At 38.4% G+C, this 16,903-nt stretch overlaps 3 protein-coding genes across 5 annotated transcripts in view; 1 reads left to right on the top strand and 2 right to left on the bottom strand.

Moving 5' to 3' along the window:
* Window positions 1–5,857, bottom strand: part of prkdc (protein kinase, DNA-activated, catalytic subunit) — a 32,399-nt gene extending 26,542 nt beyond the window's left edge. Inside the window, exons 1-20 of the mRNA XM_077624777.1 lie at window positions 5,582–5,857; window positions 5,032–5,108; window positions 4,851–4,955; window positions 4,697–4,771; window positions 4,422–4,530; window positions 4,232–4,344; window positions 3,562–3,661; window positions 3,065–3,120; window positions 2,944–2,974; window positions 2,715–2,872; window positions 2,486–2,632; window positions 2,229–2,393; window positions 1,969–2,137; window positions 1,753–1,802; window positions 1,545–1,667; window positions 1,323–1,472; window positions 1,088–1,200; window positions 719–878; window positions 439–645; window positions 73–232 (exon numbers count right to left, since the gene is read on the bottom strand). Coding sequence (XP_077480903.1) covers window positions 73–232; window positions 439–645; window positions 719–878; window positions 1,088–1,200; window positions 1,323–1,472; window positions 1,545–1,667; window positions 1,753–1,802; window positions 1,969–2,137; window positions 2,229–2,393; window positions 2,486–2,632; window positions 2,715–2,872; window positions 2,944–2,974; window positions 3,065–3,120; window positions 3,562–3,661; window positions 4,232–4,344; window positions 4,422–4,530; window positions 4,697–4,771; window positions 4,851–4,955; window positions 5,032–5,108; window positions 5,582–5,747 — 2,434 coding nt within the window. The 5' untranslated portion in view covers window positions 5,748–5,857. The remainder of the gene's footprint in view (window positions 1–72; window positions 233–438; window positions 646–718; window positions 879–1,087; window positions 1,201–1,322; window positions 1,473–1,544; window positions 1,668–1,752; window positions 1,803–1,968; window positions 2,138–2,228; window positions 2,394–2,485; window positions 2,633–2,714; window positions 2,873–2,943; window positions 2,975–3,064; window positions 3,121–3,561; window positions 3,662–4,231; window positions 4,345–4,421; window positions 4,531–4,696; window positions 4,772–4,850; window positions 4,956–5,031; window positions 5,109–5,581) is intronic.
* Window positions 10–16,825, top strand: pcolce2b (procollagen C-endopeptidase enhancer 2b). 2 transcript variants are annotated; one of them, XM_077624779.1, is made up of 11 exons: window positions 10–241; window positions 10,597–10,760; window positions 10,833–10,941; window positions 11,490–11,745; window positions 12,720–12,844; window positions 13,023–13,159; window positions 13,777–13,944; window positions 14,136–14,194; window positions 14,933–15,016; window positions 15,508–15,675; window positions 15,751–16,825. In XM_077624779.1, exons 1-11 carry the CDS (start codon window positions 206–208, stop codon window positions 15,879–15,881), a joined length of 1,437 nt encoding a protein of 478 aa, XP_077480905.1. In that variant the 5' UTR covers window positions 10–205; the 3' UTR covers window positions 15,882–16,825. The 2 variants fall into 2 exon arrangements, with proteins under 2 accessions (XP_077480905.1, XP_077480906.1); XM_077624780.1 differs by lacking the exon at window positions 14,136–14,194 and having other exon boundaries at window positions 35–241; window positions 13,777–13,940.
* Window positions 6,874–9,643, bottom strand: LOC144091886 (cAMP-responsive element modulator-like). 2 transcript variants are annotated; one of them, XR_013305909.1, is made up of 6 exons: window positions 9,572–9,643; window positions 9,212–9,356; window positions 9,095–9,142; window positions 8,607–8,675; window positions 8,240–8,348; window positions 6,874–7,760 (listed from the first exon to the last, which is right to left on the bottom strand). XR_013305909.1 is itself a non-coding variant. In XM_077624565.1 (5 exons), the coding sequence occupies exons 1-5, from the start codon at window positions 9,575–9,577 to the stop codon at window positions 7,619–7,621; spliced, it is 471 nt and encodes a 156-aa protein (XP_077480691.1). In that variant the 5' UTR covers window positions 9,578–9,643; the 3' UTR covers window positions 6,874–7,618. The 2 variants fall into 2 exon arrangements, 1 of the variants encoding a protein (XP_077480691.1); XM_077624565.1 differs by lacking the exon at window positions 9,095–9,142.
* Window positions 16,826–16,903: the final 78 nt, after the last annotated feature.

Below are 16,903 nucleotides of genomic sequence, written 5' to 3' on the forward strand. Positions count from 1 at the left end.
ATAAATAGATGGGTCTTTCATCGTTTTTTTAAGTGGCTATTAGGCTAGTTTCTTGACAAAACAAAGTCTTACTATCACTGGAGTTGCTTTTAAGATATCCATCCAGAAGAGGGAGAACAAGTTTGTAGCACTGTTGCATGGTCTCCAGAGGGATGTGCCTGGACCAGTCCTCCAGAGCATCAAGGGCTGCGTTAGCCAAAGGAACATGGCTAAGACCCAACTTCAGAGCTGCCTGGTAAAGGTAAAGTGAACATAGGATTTATTTTTTTAAAATTTTCTTCAGTCAACATTTGCTTAATCCTACTGTTAAGAAAAAATGCATTATGATGTCATTTCTTTTGAAAACTCAATTTAAATGCTATTTAATGATCCAATATTTGCAAAAAGTGAACAACACATTCCATCAAACCACAAAATACAAAGTTGGAGCCCACCCACCTCTAAAGCAGGACAGTAGACCTTGACGTCTGCAGCAACAATGTTGTGGTGCAGTGAGAGGACAAATGTCAAACAGGATGCCAGCAGCTCATCTTTGTACTGCTTCATTCTCACACAAACCTCTTTTCCAAATTTTGACAAGAGCGTAAAACAAGCACTTTTAACTGTATCCATCTGAGTTGAAGTCAAGCTTTTGATTTCCACGTCCTATGAACAAAAAACATTATTACTTGTTGTTTTAAAGCGCAAAGGAGCTCTACCCAACCTTCACTTATATTACCTGGTAATACTTTATTTTCTTGGCAATTTTCATGGTGACAGTCAGTAACTTGTAAAAACCACTAACAAGTGGGTTTCGGATAGAATAGAGGATAATTTTGTGGCTGAAGGGGTACATCCAAGTCTGGAAATAATCCACATGCTTATAAAGCAAAAGCTCACTACACAAGGAGAAACAAAAAAGAAATCTTAGGCACAATAAAATCAGCGTTATTGTTTTTCTAGTGGTGTGATAGGAATACAATTACAATTGTCCGTTGCTATATATAGTATTTACTTATGTGTGAGTGGATTTTGCAGTTCAGAAATCCTTCTTTATTATTATTGCCATTACTTTGTGGATAAAACACTTGTTTTACATGTACATTACCTGCAAAAGTCGACTAAATTAATAAAAGCTGTGAAGTCTTTCATCTTATTGGGCAAAAGATGAGCAGTAGGGTCCGAGGAGGGCACGATATGAGACATGTCATCATCAGCCATCTGATCAGGATGAGGGAGAGAAGTACCATAGAGGAAAGTTTTAATGCCTTCATATTTCATGCACATAACTAATGTATAATATTAAGAGTAGACATTTATTTCCAGTAAGCACCAACACTTACTTCCTCTCCCAGTGTGACATTTTGCAAGGACAAATCTAATTTCTCGATGATCTGAAGAAGTGATTTGACTAACTCATCGTAAAGAATGTGACTCAAGGACACAAGTGTGGCATTGTGACCTTCAAAAGGACCATTCAAAAATCCTGCACCCTGTGGAAGCATGTAGTACATAAAAATTCAGAGCTCCACTGGAAAAAGAAGGAGAAAATAAAGAAGATGTACCGTCAACAGATGACAGTCCAGTAGATCTTTGTATAGGGGCAGGTAGTTGCTACTGGATGGAACCTTCACCTTCCCAAAGGGGACTTCGGATAAGCCGGACGAATAGTTTTCAGATCCTTTAGCCTGTAAAAAATATATATAAAGAATTTTTTGAAAACCAGATGTGTCATATAGTTCTATATTTCAAAAGAAGAAACATTTAACTTACATTGGGGACCATGATTGGCTTGGAACAGACACGAATTAATCCTTGGTGCACTAGAAATGCGAAAAAGTCCAATACGGTTCATTTAAAAATGTTTTTTTTAATTGTGCATTACTTTATCTTAGCGTTTCAGAATGTGCTAGTAACTCACCATAATGTCATTTTTACTTTGTACAGTCTTCCATTTATTTTAGCCGTTCTGAACTCAAGTCAACTTACCAACAGAACTAATGAAATTCCACAGAACAGGTCCTTTGGAGGCCACTGCCACAAAAACTTTGATGATTCCTTTGCAACAAGCTTTTTGGACTTTGTCGCTGTACTGGGGGTAGCTGTCAATCTGTACCACAAGTAGACGTTCCAATAGTGGCATGTAGACTTCTGGAACCTGAGGGTTATACCGAAGAATTTGAAAATGCTAAATCCAGATGTAGATTAAAGCACAAGTTGGTAAAAGCTTGTTTGATTGATTTTATGACCTTGTCCAGGTGAATCAGAACACTAGCTATGGAGTCAAGGAAGCTAGGCAATTGGTGGAAACTTTCATCCTCCCCGTCAGACTCAGTCAGGTACATCTGTTTACAGCGTTGAATCAACTCCGTATACATGAATTCCACATCTTGCGGGCAAACTTTCTTGCATGGCTTAAAGAGATGAAAAAAGATATCATTACATGCAAAACAATTCTAATTTAAACCGGCCCACGTTCACAATTGCCTTGAGCGCCCCAACCTACAGCTGCAAAAAATCCATATCCGCGGATGGCAATGGATAGTTCTTTGTGGGTTGACTCCATAGTTCTAATAATGCTGCAGAATTTTCCCATGAAGAACGTCAACGTGCTTTTGTGCTCCGCAATATTTTCCGCGACAAGCATTGAAACCTGATAACAGGGCGGCAAAAACATCACTAAACTTTGCTGAAAGAGCTCTACAATGGATGAATTGGTCAAAAATGTTTGTCACCTGCTTGAGGAAGGCTTCCATTGCATAGTAACTGGTGGTCTTCATGTCATTGTTATGATGACCACAGAGCTTGAACATGGCATCAAAGACCTCTCTGTAATGGGTGAGGAGGCAGCTGCTGAACTGGGACGCATGCCTGGCAAACAATCTCAGCCCGGCTGCAATTAGTCATTCAAAACGGGTGAATTGCTGACCTTTCAAATTCATAGTGTCACAAAATTCAACTCACCTAAAGGGACAGCGTATCGATTTATTTCCATCTAGAACAAAAGAATAAAAATACTCAAAGAGCAGCATCAAAGACCAAGTAGCCTGACATCAATGTTCTAACAATGCTCCTAAAAAAATACCTGTGGGTTTATAGCCTTCAGACAACACTGAAAGATTTCATTGCATGTTGCTGGATCTGCAAGTCAAAGTCACATAATTGTCATTAATTCATAACCGAGTTATAAACTGATCCAACAATATTCCCGTCTACGATTTGCTTATCTTGGTGCCAATGTTCCCTCTAAGCTGCGCGCATGCGCAATTGCGCACTACTCTCGTCTTCTCTGCGCACAGCAAATCATATGGAGCGCACAAAATAAAATCCCTTTTTTTTTTTTTAGCTGTGAGGCCGACGCGCGAACCACTCATCTGCCGGGCCGCCCATTCATAGATATTAATCATTACATTTTATTATTACGAAATAATTTATGTGTAGTAGACATGCACCTGCTTATGGCAGGTGTGATACTAGTGTGTGCCCATAGCGAGCAATGATGATGTTGCTCAGTGTGCTCAGGGAGGTTGTCTTTCTGCCCAGACAAACAAAAAATTAGAGGGAACATTGCTTGGTGCTCACCTTCCTCCATTGTTTTAGTGAAATTAACCATGAGAGCGTTGATTCCTCTCAAACATCCCGCAACGACGGTAAGTTTAGGTTGCCTTGTTGTAGACGTCATCTGCAAAAATGAGAGAAAACTACAAATAGTGTTGCTCGGTTCACCTAATATGTAATTGTTGTGCTGAATGGAGGCTTGCTTGTTTAAATTCTTATGCAGTTGTTTTTGATTTCCGACCGTAATTGTTGTTTTGAATACCTGATATGCAATTGTTGTTGCAGTTGTTTTTTGACCTTAATTGTGTTATTCGGGTTAACGCTTATGCAATTGTTTTGAATGAGATAACCTTAATTGTTTTGATTCTAATGCAACTAAATGGGCAGGAGAGAATTCGTTTGTTTAGAATGATCTGTGACGAGGACGAGTCAGGATTGATTCTCACTTGCAAGTAAAGCTGGATATATGTGCTCCGATGTCTTTCTTTTATTAAAGTATAACTATTAATGAACCTATCATGTATCCTTGCATAAACAATAGATATTGGACAAAAAAATAGGCCAAATGAATTGATGTGGCATGTTAAAACTTCAAGGATTTTCTGGCCTTGGTGGAGATTTCTTCACTTGTAAATTTTATTTTAAATACAGGTGAAAAAGGGCGATAATAGAATTTTTCTTTGCGATGCAATACCTGTTCTTTGAGTTCCCCTCGATATGCTTTGTAAAGTTTGTCCGAGTAGTTGACCATCTCACTGGGGTGAACCTCTGCAACAACTCCAAGCAATTCATAGATGGCGCTAAGGACTATTCAATAACAAATAATAGGGAGTTAAAATAGTACATCTTTAAAATAAACATTTTTTGGTCTCACAAACACATACCAGTATCTGGAAGTTTGGTCTTTTGACAAAGTTCACTGTAAAACTTTGTGAAAATGCCACCAATTTTCAACTCAGCTGCCACTGTAGACGCTTTTGTTGTTAGGAGAACCTATTGGACGAAAATGGTTAATGGCGAGATATTCAAAGATTGATCCATTCTTTATTCATTAAACCTTCAAACTCTCACAGATATTCTTTTATGATTTTGGAAAGCTGTGGTACTGATAACGCTTCACATAACACATTTTTTTGTCCAAATCACAAAAGAAACCAACCTTAATAAGCAGCTCCAGTATCACAACCCTCGATTTAGCTGCTTTTTCCTTTGTATACGCTTTCATACATGTGTCCTGAAGGAAGGATAATAACTCACATTAATAACTAATAAATATTGTCAGAATATAATTTGGTCGTCCAAAGAAAACTTACTTTGATTTCAATGGCATACGTCTTCTCCCACCCTTTGACCCTCGGAGAAAGTTTGTCTAAAAACTTCTCCAAAAAACACAACGTCTTAACTCGAGCCTCCAGAAGCTGAGAGGGGAAACATTTTTTGTAATAACTTCTCAATATAATATACATTATTTTCCAGCCATATCTTGGTCTGAACCTCAGTTTGTTGTAAAGACTTCTTGAGGAAGGTGAGAAGTCCGTAGTCTTTTGAAAACAGCAAGGATGTCTGCAAGGCTTTAAAACAAAATGAAATGCAAATATGTTAATCTGCAATTCGAGCATCAAAGCCAGACCTGGAATCGAACCTTCGACCCCAGAACTGTGAGGCCAACTCATTATACACTTCTCCACCGGGCAACATGATTCAGTGTATATATACAAAAAATTTGCACTAAAATATTCTGTCTGTGAAGACAAACCTTTCTAACAAATTGAACATACAAAAAAAAAATCTGTTTATTTTTGCCATTTAGAACGTTTTTTTTTCTCCTTAATATTTGTATAATGGAATATCATCAATTGATTTCCTGACTTAGACGTATCAATAAATGTTGTATTATCGTGAGCATTGTATCGAAAATCGTATCGTTTAATCGCGATTGTAAACACACCAATTGTAAACATAAACAATGACCGACTTTCCAAACAAGGACACTTAGTGCCGCGATGTATTTGCAACATTTTCCATCAGATATTTCTGTGTTTACCGAGTTGATTGTCGGTGGGTGTTACCATGCACATCTGCCCCAAGTCTCCCACAAGATCTTGACATCTCAAAGACGCTTGTCGAACATCGTCGTCTGCGAGGGATTCGTGGAGGTTCAAGAGGATCCCGTGAATGCCTCCGGCGGCGTTGCTTTGCGGCAGAGACATAATTGACCTCAACTAACATAAACAATCATTACCACAAGTATTGCATAGTCACTTTTATTCAAGTGCGTGGACAATGACTCGAGGAGCGCACTTTCTTCCTTTCAATTTTGTTACCGGAAAACCACGGAACAGGAAACGCAACACGGCTTTTCAAAATAGCCATCGCGTTTTTCCTACTTAAATGATCACTTTTTTCATGGGTCATCTTTTAAATAGCGTCTTTAGTCTCTATAGTTTATTTATTTCAAAAAGAGAAAAAATCACGAATTAAAGATAAGCAATGACTCTTCTTCACAACTTCTATTTTTTTTATTGTGTCGAGACGTCCTTCTTCAGTACGAGTTACTGGGATACGTAAGCAACGCCGCCATGTTGAATGTGTCAAATCCGCATACTCAAGTATACACTAAAAAAGCATCCAATATACTTTGAACTCATCGAGGGTGGCAATAGATGAGACATTATTCTTCATTGCCACACCTCCTAATGGAGATAGTAAAATATTGGATGACGTTTCGGGGCAAAGGGACACTTCTCAGCGTCCAAGTTGACCCCACGACCCCGACCTCAGATAAGAGGTAGATCAGGGGTGGGCAAACTATTCCACAAAGGGCCGTAGTGGATGCAGGTCTTCATTCCAAGCCATAAAAAGGACACCTTTTCACCAATCTGGTGTCCTACAAGTGCAATCAGAGGATTGCAGTCATGTGCTTCTTGTTTTCTGCAGAAATCTCATTGGTTAAAGTGTCTTTGCTGGATCAGTTGCAACTAAAACCTGCACCCACAGTGGCCCTTGAAGTAGATGAATGCATGGTGGGAATGATGGTTGATTTAATATGACATCGCCTACAACACTGGGTTTCAGCAATGGTTAAAAAGTCTTTATTCTTGACACGTACTGACTTTAATTGTGGATCCATCTTCTATAGTTGGACCCACTTCTTTGGAGGCCATTTCAGTAGACATTTCGGACAAGGTTTATCCAACTTGTGTTTTTGTTGTTGGAGTTTCAAATTCACGTTTTAGAATTTTGAAGAATCTTTTGACAAAAACCTCTTATCCAGAATGGTAAACATTGATTCTGTTATTCTCACTGCTCTTCGATATGGTAATAAATTGTAAACTCTTGTCAAATAAATGTTTATTGCAGATATTTTATTACAGCAGTGCAAAATTTTCATTTATTTTGTTTTCCGGGGTTCAGCGTGTCCTCCTGCCTGGTGCCCATAGTTAGTATTGTGAAATATTGAGGCACCCGTTTGTTGTGGCAGATACCAACATGTGTTCATGATCCAGGGTCAGGCTGGCCTTACAGATATCAGACATTGCCAACTGTCCTTCAAGTTCTCACTGTACTGTGTGTGCTCAGACGTCAAGACGCCATTGCGAAGGACGGCAGATGTCCTTCACGTTCTCACTGTACTGTCCTCAAGCTTTAAAAGATGCCGAGTTGTTCAATAAAGTAGGTTTTGCTTCCTGTCTGCAACCACTCCAATATCAGCTGGGATAAACTCCAGCACCCCCCGTGACCCTGGTGAGAGTAAGCGGTTCAGAAAATGATTGAATTCCAAGTACGTGCACTTCAGCATCAGATTGTATCCTTGTTAAAATGAACAATACTGACAGTGCGCGATCATGCCATCCACTCAGTTAATGTGTAATTACACTTTATTCTAGTTTTTCTATTCAGACGCTCCCAGGGTTGATATTCAAATTTGTCTCACTTCATTGATGATTAATAAAACAATTTCATATGTTCAAAAAACAAATTTGGCTAAGGAAATAAATCTCTTGTGTTTTCAAAGTAGGCTGTACAAATATACCGCAACATTTAATTTGAGACGTAATCCAGAGAAATATACAAAGACAATTTATTGGGATTTCTGTCGACCCATTTTCCATGTCTTAAGTTCTTCTCTCAAAGCCATATTTTCAGTTTCGAGCTTTTCTGCACGTTTCTCAAGATCCTGAATGTAAATCTTTTTCCTCCTTCTGTATTCACGGGCAGCTTCCCTAGAAGAGTAACAGTGGAACAAATTCAGATGTATTAACTTGGTTCTGTTGGTGGAGACAATACAGGGAAAATTTGCCTCTTCCCTGTGTGGTCTGGTCATAATATGAAAATTGATGATGTAGGTTGAAGGTTTGCAAAGGCATTTTCAGTAAAAAGTTGAATTTTCAGGGAAATTAAACATACATTTTGGGGGAAAACATGGGAAGAATTTCATAGGAATTATTCCGATTGATAGCATGATAAAATAATATAATAAAATCCTTTCACAAAATAACAAAACAGTACTCTGTCAAAAGTACTGATAAATTCTCATTCAGAATATTAAATTCCGTATTCCGAAGCAATCAAATTTTCATTTTGTCCTTTTAAAAAACGTTCAATTTGGGTTTGCAACCCTGTTTTTTTTCTCGCTTAAAAGTTATGTAAAAATAAGTTTGGCACAATTTTCATTTACGCCACTTAATAAATAATTTCCCACCTGTTCTTCATCAAGCTGCGTTCTGACTGTTTGCGAGGGACGCCACCTTGTGAGACAGCATGTGCGAAAATGGCCCCGGGATATTGTAGTTGGGAAGCTGTCAGTTCACCTGTAGACAATACACACCGCAAAAATGACTACTTTATGTCTTTAATTTCATAATAAATGCTCAAATACCTGTGAATCTGTAAGCATTGTTTTATGACCCCCAATAGAAATTCAGTTTTCTCATTGAAAGCACATGTTTTTCGGGGCTATTCATATCCATACATTTAAACAGTCCTGTTTTGCATCACTTTTTCCCCATCTATGTTGTGTCATGTACCCTAACAGATGATTACGGATAATTTTATTGTTGTATTCTTACCTGGCTGTGTGTTTGACATGGCCATTGGAACAACCTGGGCTTCATCATTCTTGTAGCAAAATGAGGCACCTGCAAAGGCAGGTCAAGTACTCGTTTAGTATTTAATCAAAAATGACAATTAGGTGACATAGGTTTTATTTCAGTCCACACACAGTTGGACATTAAAAAAGGAGTGTCGATTCAAGTTATATCAGAACTTTTTCTCCTTTCGTGTTCATTTACGGTGTGCATAGTGGCAAAAACACAAAAATATTTGCATTCAGCCAAATGCTTCACAACTTAAATGAACTATACTGCACACCTTTGATGAACCAAAGGATAAAAAGTGAAAGCACACAGCAGAGGTGTTTTATTCAATGGCCAAGTCAATCACCTTGAGCATGAATTTCACTTGTTGAAACCAAATTTCAAGAAAAATGCCTCACGTACATGCAAATCATCCAAGTATATTTATTTCTGTTCATCTGTCCTAGTACTACTTTACTTACTTTACTTGACAGAAATGGCTATAATTCCGGCATGGTTTACCCAAAAGTCTGCAATTAAAGCAGGACATTTTGTTGGTCACATTTCATATTCCATGACTCCAATACAAAGTCAATTACCTTGAAATCCTGGGAAACAAGCATTCTGGTATGTCCAAGGGTAGTATTCGGGAGACGTTGAATCAGATGAAAGTGTCTGTGAATTCATGGCCATGGCCAATAGTGCCTGTGTCCCCTCAATAGATACATTGCTAGGCGAAGGGGACTTTAAAAAAACAACAAAAACAACCAAAAAATCAACAGATAACATTAAATTCAATGGTAGGATTTGCTAGTAAATAGCCTACAACAAAGCATCCGTTATATTCTCAAATGATACATTGATAAATGATAAACATGAGGTAAAACTAATTAAAGTTGAATACCATGAACATTCTACCATGAGCTAAAAAATAAGGTTTATACTACTGAAAAACTCACATCCATTGACAATGCCTCCTAGGCCACAGATGTTAAGGGAAAGTGCCAAGTGTGTAAGAAGTGCCACATTGCAACTACCTACCTTTCAACAGAAGTTTGGTTTGTCTTTATGAAGTGACAAACCAAAACTATCAAAGATCTGAAAGGACTGGCTTCAAAGTCATGTGACTTGTGGGTCACACATTAAACTCTACATTTTAAAATAAATAACCATGATGTTTTTCATTGATACACACTGTCCTTGATTCACAGCCCTCGGACACTATTAAGAAGAATAAAAACATCTTTGTGCTCTTGACTTTTTGCTCTTGAACTTTAATTAGCGACAGATTAAGGATAATTAATCAGATTTTGTTTGCTTTCTAATAATACCACCAGTACTTTAAACAAAATATATCACTAAGCCATTTTCTCATGGTTCTGTAGCCACGCGATTATAGATTATATAATAAATAAAAATGACAACAATTTGAGGAATGGTCAAATAAAAAAATATAAATGACTAATATTTATAATTGAATTGAATTGAATGCTTTTATTGTCATTATAAATGTATAATGAGATTTAAAGCTTTCACCCCACAGTGCACAAATAACAACGAAAAATAAACAGATAAATAAATAATCAATCAATAAAAAATTGATTATATAAGTAATAATAAAAAAATAAACATTTTTTTATTTATATATATATATATATATAAAATAATTGTTCCCAGTGTCTCCACCTTTAAAGCACACCACATTTCCTAGTACACAAAAGACAGTTTTGCACATTTGACATTGATTTAATTCATGCATATAAAATGTTAACATCAAAAATGGGGTTTTGGATGTTCTTAGTTTTATTAGAAGAAAAAAAAAAGTCCTCCTCCTCATCCCCGCCCAGTATCTTCTTTCTCCACCTCCTCCTCATCCCCGCCCAGTATCTTCTTTCTCCACCTCCTCCTCCTCCTCCTCCTCCTCCTCCTCCTCCTCCTCCTCCTCCTCCTTCATTGGAACAAATGCTGCATTCATCTGGTGCAGACTGCAGACTGTCGACTGCAGGAACTTCCACTTTCCATTTGGAAGCGGACAGCACGCGAGCAAGCCGCACAAATTAAGTCGACAATGTGGAGAGCGTGCGCGGTGGTTTGCGCTTGGTGTCTCGCCCTCCTCGCCCAAGACTGTAGCGCGCAGACCCAAAGGAGGTAAAACCGTTGTCTCGTGTGCTACTATTGCTATGGAGAAGGTATAACGGACTTTATTTCATTATTTTCCAGAACCTCTTTTACATGTGGGGGAAACTTTACGGGGAATTCTGGAATAATTGGGAGTCAGGGCTACCCAGGAGTTTATCCACCAAATACTAAATGCGTATGGAGGATCACAGTAAGTGGCAATTTAAATACTTTTAACGGGTATTACTTGTTGAGATACTGTATACTTCATAAATGACCAAAAAAACTCAAGGGATAATTTACTAAGTTCTTCATAGACTGATTTATGATCTGGAAGATGGTTTGTTTGTATTTTTTTCTACTTATTACCGACCGCAAAGACAACATATTAAACATTTGTTTCTTTTATTCCCATTTCCATGTACTATTAGCGTATAAATGCCGTTTGATATCACCAATACAATTAGAATCATTTCAAAAGTGACATTTTGTCCACTAGTTCCATTGAAAAAAGTTACATTTATGATATCAGAGATCATTTTAAGAAACTATTATGTAACAAACAATAGGAATATATTTGAATGTCAAGATGAGACAGGAATTTGACCTAAGGGATCAAGCCGAAAATAAAAAAAAATGACAAATATGATGTTAACTGAGCGGTGCCAAGTTCCTATAAGTTCACGACCTCAAAATGTCAGTCATAAAGTGAGGGCCTCCTGTGTAACAATAGTCATTTCCACCAAATGCCCACCACAGGTCCCAGAAGGGAAGGTGGTAGTGTTGTCGTTCCGCTTTCTCGACTTGGAGAACGACAGCCTGTGTCGCTACGACTATGTGGACGTGTACAGCGCTCACGCCAATGGGCAGCGGCTTGGCCGCTTCTGCGGCACGTTCAAGCCGGGGGCGCTGGTGTCCACCGGGAACAAGATGACGCTGCAGATGGTGTCGGACGCTAATACGGCCGGCAGCGGCTTTCTGGCTGTTTTTTCTGCCGTGCAGTCTCACGAGAGAGGTTAGAGATTGTTATTCTATCAATAATATGGGCTTCTTAAAAAGTATATGTTTCCCCTTTTTCTTATTTGTTTCAAGTAATAATTGACTTTTTGGGGGTCTTTATACAGCGTGAGTGTATAAAAACAGACCCCAAATTTGCATAGGCATTTATTTTTAATGTTAAGTATATTTTGTTTAAAAAAAATAAAAATGAATACAGTAGTTATAGGCACAGGTTGTTTTTATTCTGACCAAAAAATGAAGAAATGAGACCCAAATTAGTTTTTTTTGCTTTGTTTTTTGGAGAGATCACTTTGTATTGACGTTTTTTAGCATCTCAGCTTCATCTCAATTTCTTCGCTTGTGAAACAATTTCAATTTGTGTCATCATAATGATCCAACACACATTTTGCAATGTGTTCTTTTAATGGCAAGTTTCTGGAAACCACATCAGTATTATTGTAGAATAAGATTATAATGCTCCACTGGCCGTATGTGGACAACAACTTGCAACATTTCTCAGCCGGATGTTAAATTTCTCGAACATTTTTGCTGAGCCACCCTCTCAACCCCCCCTGCAGAGAAGAAGAAATGATCCGACAATCTTTTCCTCTCTGCAGGGTGCCAAAGTCTGGCCTGCTTTCCAAGAAGAATTTTAATAGCTAGTTGCTTGTACGGATGGGAACAACAATATACGACTGACAGCCTGTTTCTGACAAAGTAGATAGTTGCAAAGAGGTTGTTACTTTACTACAAAACACAATCACTGGGTCCAAAAATCAGTGTTTTTCCAGCACTGCTAACTAGAATTCAGTTTGTTTTTAAAAGATGACATTTCACACCTCAGATTTCAGTACCACATAGTCAATAATGCAACTAATATAGTCATTGATAACATTATTATTTATATTTCTGTGCTCTTTTTGAAACTTCATAAGAAAAAAAGCAGTCCAGCAAGTTTTAATATTTTTAACACTGCCAATGACTCAACAGGTGATCAGTACTGTGGGGGGCGATTGAGCAAACCTTCTGGAACGTTCAAAACCCCTAACTGGCCCGAAAGGGACTACCCGGCCGGTGTCACCTGCTCCTGGCACATCGTGGCACCAAAGAACCAGGTAAGAAAAAAATCTTTAGTCCTGAAAATATGCTAAGTATTTTTCTCCGACTATACACAAGGCCGGACATGCCATGCGAGACTGTTGCGTCATCCCCAAAATGGCGCCAGTACCCTTCAATCATCCTGTTTGAAGCCAACGCTTGATTAGAGACGCTTGCTTTTTCAACCCGTCACAGATCATTGAAGTCAAGTTCGAGAAGTTTGATGTGGAGCGAGATAACTACTGCCGCTACGACCACGTCACTATTTTCAACGGTGGCGAGATGAACGATGCCAGGAGGATCGGGAGATACTGCGGAGACAGCCCTCCAGCGTAGGTCTCGCATCTCATTTATTCTAGCATTAAACCTTTTTTTATACCTCTCCTGATCGCATATTCTATCTCATACAAATTATAAATATACAAATTTAATATGAATTATAATTCATTGTAATAAATTTAACCAAATGGCACAGATTAAAAAACAATCTTCATTAAATCCCATTTTAACCCAACTTTGCTCGTCAGATATTTTCAAGTCTGCTAACTACCACAGCACAGAGTATACTGAATTTCCAGTTATACACAATCGCTCCAAGTGTAAAATGCTTCAAGACAGACAATTCCAAGCCTGTCAGGCAGAGCCATTATTTCATCCTTCATATAAATGTGTTCCGAGGGAGGAAATGTTGCCTGACACAGTACAGTGAAATGAGAATAATGTTTTTGCTGCCCTCTTCTGGCAATTTTACCTCATTCGTCTTATATAAAAGTGAAATTCCGATAATAGCTGCATTGGACACGCCTGCGACGACTCTTACGGAATGATTTAGAACCTTATCGTACCAACTCTTTCGCCCTAATATTTTCTCAAATCCTGTCCTACCTTACTCGACCTTATTTTACCTCAACTGATATCTCACCTTATTTAATCTTTACTCAAATTTCAGGCCAGTTTACTCAGAAGGGAACCAACTCCTTGTCCATTTCCTCTCGGACCTCAGCTTAACTGCAGATGGCTTCATCGGGCACTACAAGTTCCGGTCCCAAAAGTTTTCCATCACTACAACACTGCCACCTACCACCACACAACCGGTCACCACTAGGCCCTTACGTAGGTAGCAATATTCATCTTACTTCCCGGTCTATATCACACATTTATTTCAATTATTACTCATTTTTTCTTCCCTGTGATGAAACCTGTTTGTTTTCCCTTTTAGGTTGTTGTATAAAAACCCAATTTTTAAACAGATTATCAGCGTGAAATGCAAACCTACTCTACATATTGTAGTATCTGTGTGCTTTTAAGGGGCGGGGCCTGGTCTGCGTGTGAATGTCTGGGCGTGAGCTGTGACCGTCAGCAGCTGCGTGAGTGTGCTTATTGTATTTATATGTTTTCCTGTTCTGTGGCTCTCCAATCCCACCAAAAAAACGGTACACGGTCGATTGGTCGCCGGTCTTTTGGTCGCCGATCTTTTGGTTGCCGGTCTTTTGGTCGCCCGGAACTTTATTGATAATTACCATTTAAATCGTTGCTCAAATTCCCTAAATACAAACTGCAAATTACTATTTAGTCATACTTAATGACCTAGTAATTATTAGGCTAAAGAAAAGCTCAACATTTCCCGGACTTTTATTGTTTTTTGTTGGAGAACTTGTTAAGACCCTGACTGACGTAGCTTCTTAAAGGGACAACGCATGTAGATACAAACTCTTATACACTCACACGACGGCTAAGTGAAATTGCTCATGGCCAGTGTTGGCTTTTATTGATGCGTAGACCGTGTTGTTTTACCTTGTTTTGTCGCCGGTCTTTTGGTCGTCAGTCTTTTGGTCGCCGGTCTTTTGGTCGCCCGTTGTTGCGGTCGGGGCGACCAAAAGACCGGCGACCAAAAGACCGGCGACCAAAAGACCGGTGACCAAAAGACCGGCGACCAATCGACCGCACACGCAAGCAAACGTTGCTATAAAATCCATAATTACGTTGTATAACTGGAGGATTGCCACAGGAGACAAATACATTTATTTGCTCCACTAAATAGTCCACTATACAGCGTACAAATTCTATTATGTTACTTATGTGTGTTTCCCTGCATATGTGTGCAGCACTGAAGTACTCGGTGACCTTGTGCCGGCAGAAGTGCAAACGACGAGGAACACTTGAGAGCAATTTTTGCTCCAGCAACTTTGGTGAGGATGTCCGAAATGTAGCCTTCTTAATAATAGACATTAAACATGAATAGGGACAGTTATACGTTTGACACTTTTCCCCAATCTCAACCTGCTCCATCAATAGATAATACTATTCAGTTATATATCATATCTTTCATCTCAAAGGCATCTTTGAGAGGAAAGTAAGTTAGGTACAGTAACGATGCAATGAAAGCGCCTCTGTGGCTGTACGCCTCGATAAATATGTGTATTCACGCCGTCGTGTTTACCTCTGCTGGATGTTTACCACATGGGTGAGTTTGCTTGGCATTCCTAAAAAGAGAAAGAGTAGGAGGACCGGCGTCAGGATTGCTTGGCTTCCTTGTGGCGGACCTCTCAAGGTCAGGAGCGAAGTCAAAATATTAACATAATTATGGAAAACTGCCTCTGCATACCAATATTTGATCTGTGTAGTATTTTCTCGCTCTTCAAGCGTTAAATTCAAGTCAATCTGTGCACGTGCGGAACAGTGATCACCGGCACAGTCATCTCGGCGGTGACCCGCGGCGGGAGCGTACACGTCACCGTGTCCATCATTAACGTGTACAAAGAAGGCAACTTGGCCATCCAGCAGGCGGGGAAGACCATGAGCACCAAAATGGTCATCCTGTGTAAGAAGTGTCCTCTGGTCAAGAGAGGTGAGTCCCCATAGCCATTGGGAACGTTAGCGGGAATAAGGTTATTAATAAATCCTCTTAAATGGGTCTCACCAGGCTTAAACTACATCTTCATGGGGCATGTGGACGATGAAGGCCGTGGTTTGATTGCCCCACACCACTTCGTGTTGTCCTTCAAGACCAAGAACCAGAAGACGCTCAATGTGCTCAAGAACAAGCGTTGCTGAGGGGCGGAGCCACGCAAGATTTCTTCTACCTGTCCAAGTTTTCGCTTGGATTGGGATTTATATTCAACATGCAATAAGCTTGGATCTTATTGACGATACGTATTCTCCTTTATTGTTCAGACCTTGGATCGAAACTGGTAAGAATGTTCTACTCATTAAAATGAGAATGATAGATACAAAATTTTAAAAAAGTTACAGAAAATCATTTTAAACTGTATTTGACTGTTAAACAGTATTATTTAATTATAAATATATATAATTTATTTCCTTTTTTGAATTTTCAACCTGTTTATTATCAAAATATTCTCTACGGCATTAATTTTCCCATCTCAATAAGTTTAAAGGCGGAATAAAGTCTCCCTTAACACTTTTTAAAGACAATCTGAGTAGAATTTGATCAATTTTTTAAATGAGGTCATGAATTCAGAATTAAAATGTGTAGTAATAAGAGAAAAAAGTCAATGTATCATTTGTGCACATTCAAGACAAAATATGAAATATTCAGTATAATAAATTGTTTTTTACATTAAAGATCATTTACATTCAAACTCTACATATAAAATCCTATATTTTGAAACTAAAAAATGTCTTAATTCCTGTCTTTCTCTAAAATTTAAAACCTTATTCTGATTTATTTATAACTTGAATCTTAAAAGCATGTCTTTTTTAAGTAACTTAATTCTCCTGTAGTATAAAAATTAATCTTATTTTAGAAGGGTATTAACACTATTCTTTGTATTTGTGACATACAATGAAGCTAAAGTTGTGGATTTTCCCTTAAACAGTGCAATATTTGATGCATGTTATATAATCAGTCTTGTACCTTGCTGCGTTTCTTTTTAAAGAGAGCGCTATTAGATATTTTCATACTACAAAGAAAATCTGTGAATATAATTTATACCTTATCATTGTCATGCTCCCAAATAAAACTGATTAATTATTAATTTGCTGCTTTTTCCAGGAGGAGTGAAACTATCACTACTGATTTAGTCCAAATAATTTAACTGCAAAACCAGTGCAGC

Source organism: Stigmatopora argus, chromosome 17 (assembly GCF_051989625.1).
Source record: "Stigmatopora argus isolate UIUO_Sarg chromosome 17, RoL_Sarg_1.0, whole genome shotgun sequence".
Lineage (NCBI taxonomy): Eukaryota > Metazoa > Chordata > Actinopteri > Syngnathiformes > Syngnathidae > Stigmatopora > Stigmatopora argus.

Bases quoted from the DNA above. Each gene is read 5' to 3' on its own strand.
- pcolce2b (XM_077624779.1), top strand. From the start codon at position 206: ATGGCTAAGACCCAACTTCAGAGCTGCCTGGTAAAG. The intron at 11,746-12,719 runs GTTAGAGATTGT...ATGACTCAACAG, and splicing joins CGTGCAGTCTCACGAGAGAG to GTGATCAGTACTGTGGGGGG. The intron at 14,195-14,932 runs GTGAGTGTGCTT...ATATGTGTGCAG, and splicing joins CTGTGACCGTCAGCAGCTGC to CACTGAAGTACTCGGTGACC.
- LOC144091886 (XM_077624565.1), bottom strand. The intron at 8,676-9,211 runs GTAATTGACTTT...CTGCCTTTGCAG, and splicing joins TTGTTTCCCAGGATTTCAAG to GTGCCTCATTTTGCTACAAG. The intron at 7,761-8,239 runs GTGGGAAATTAT...TTACTCTTCTAG, and splicing joins CGCAGCTTGATGAAGAACAG to GGAAGCTGCCCGTGAATACA.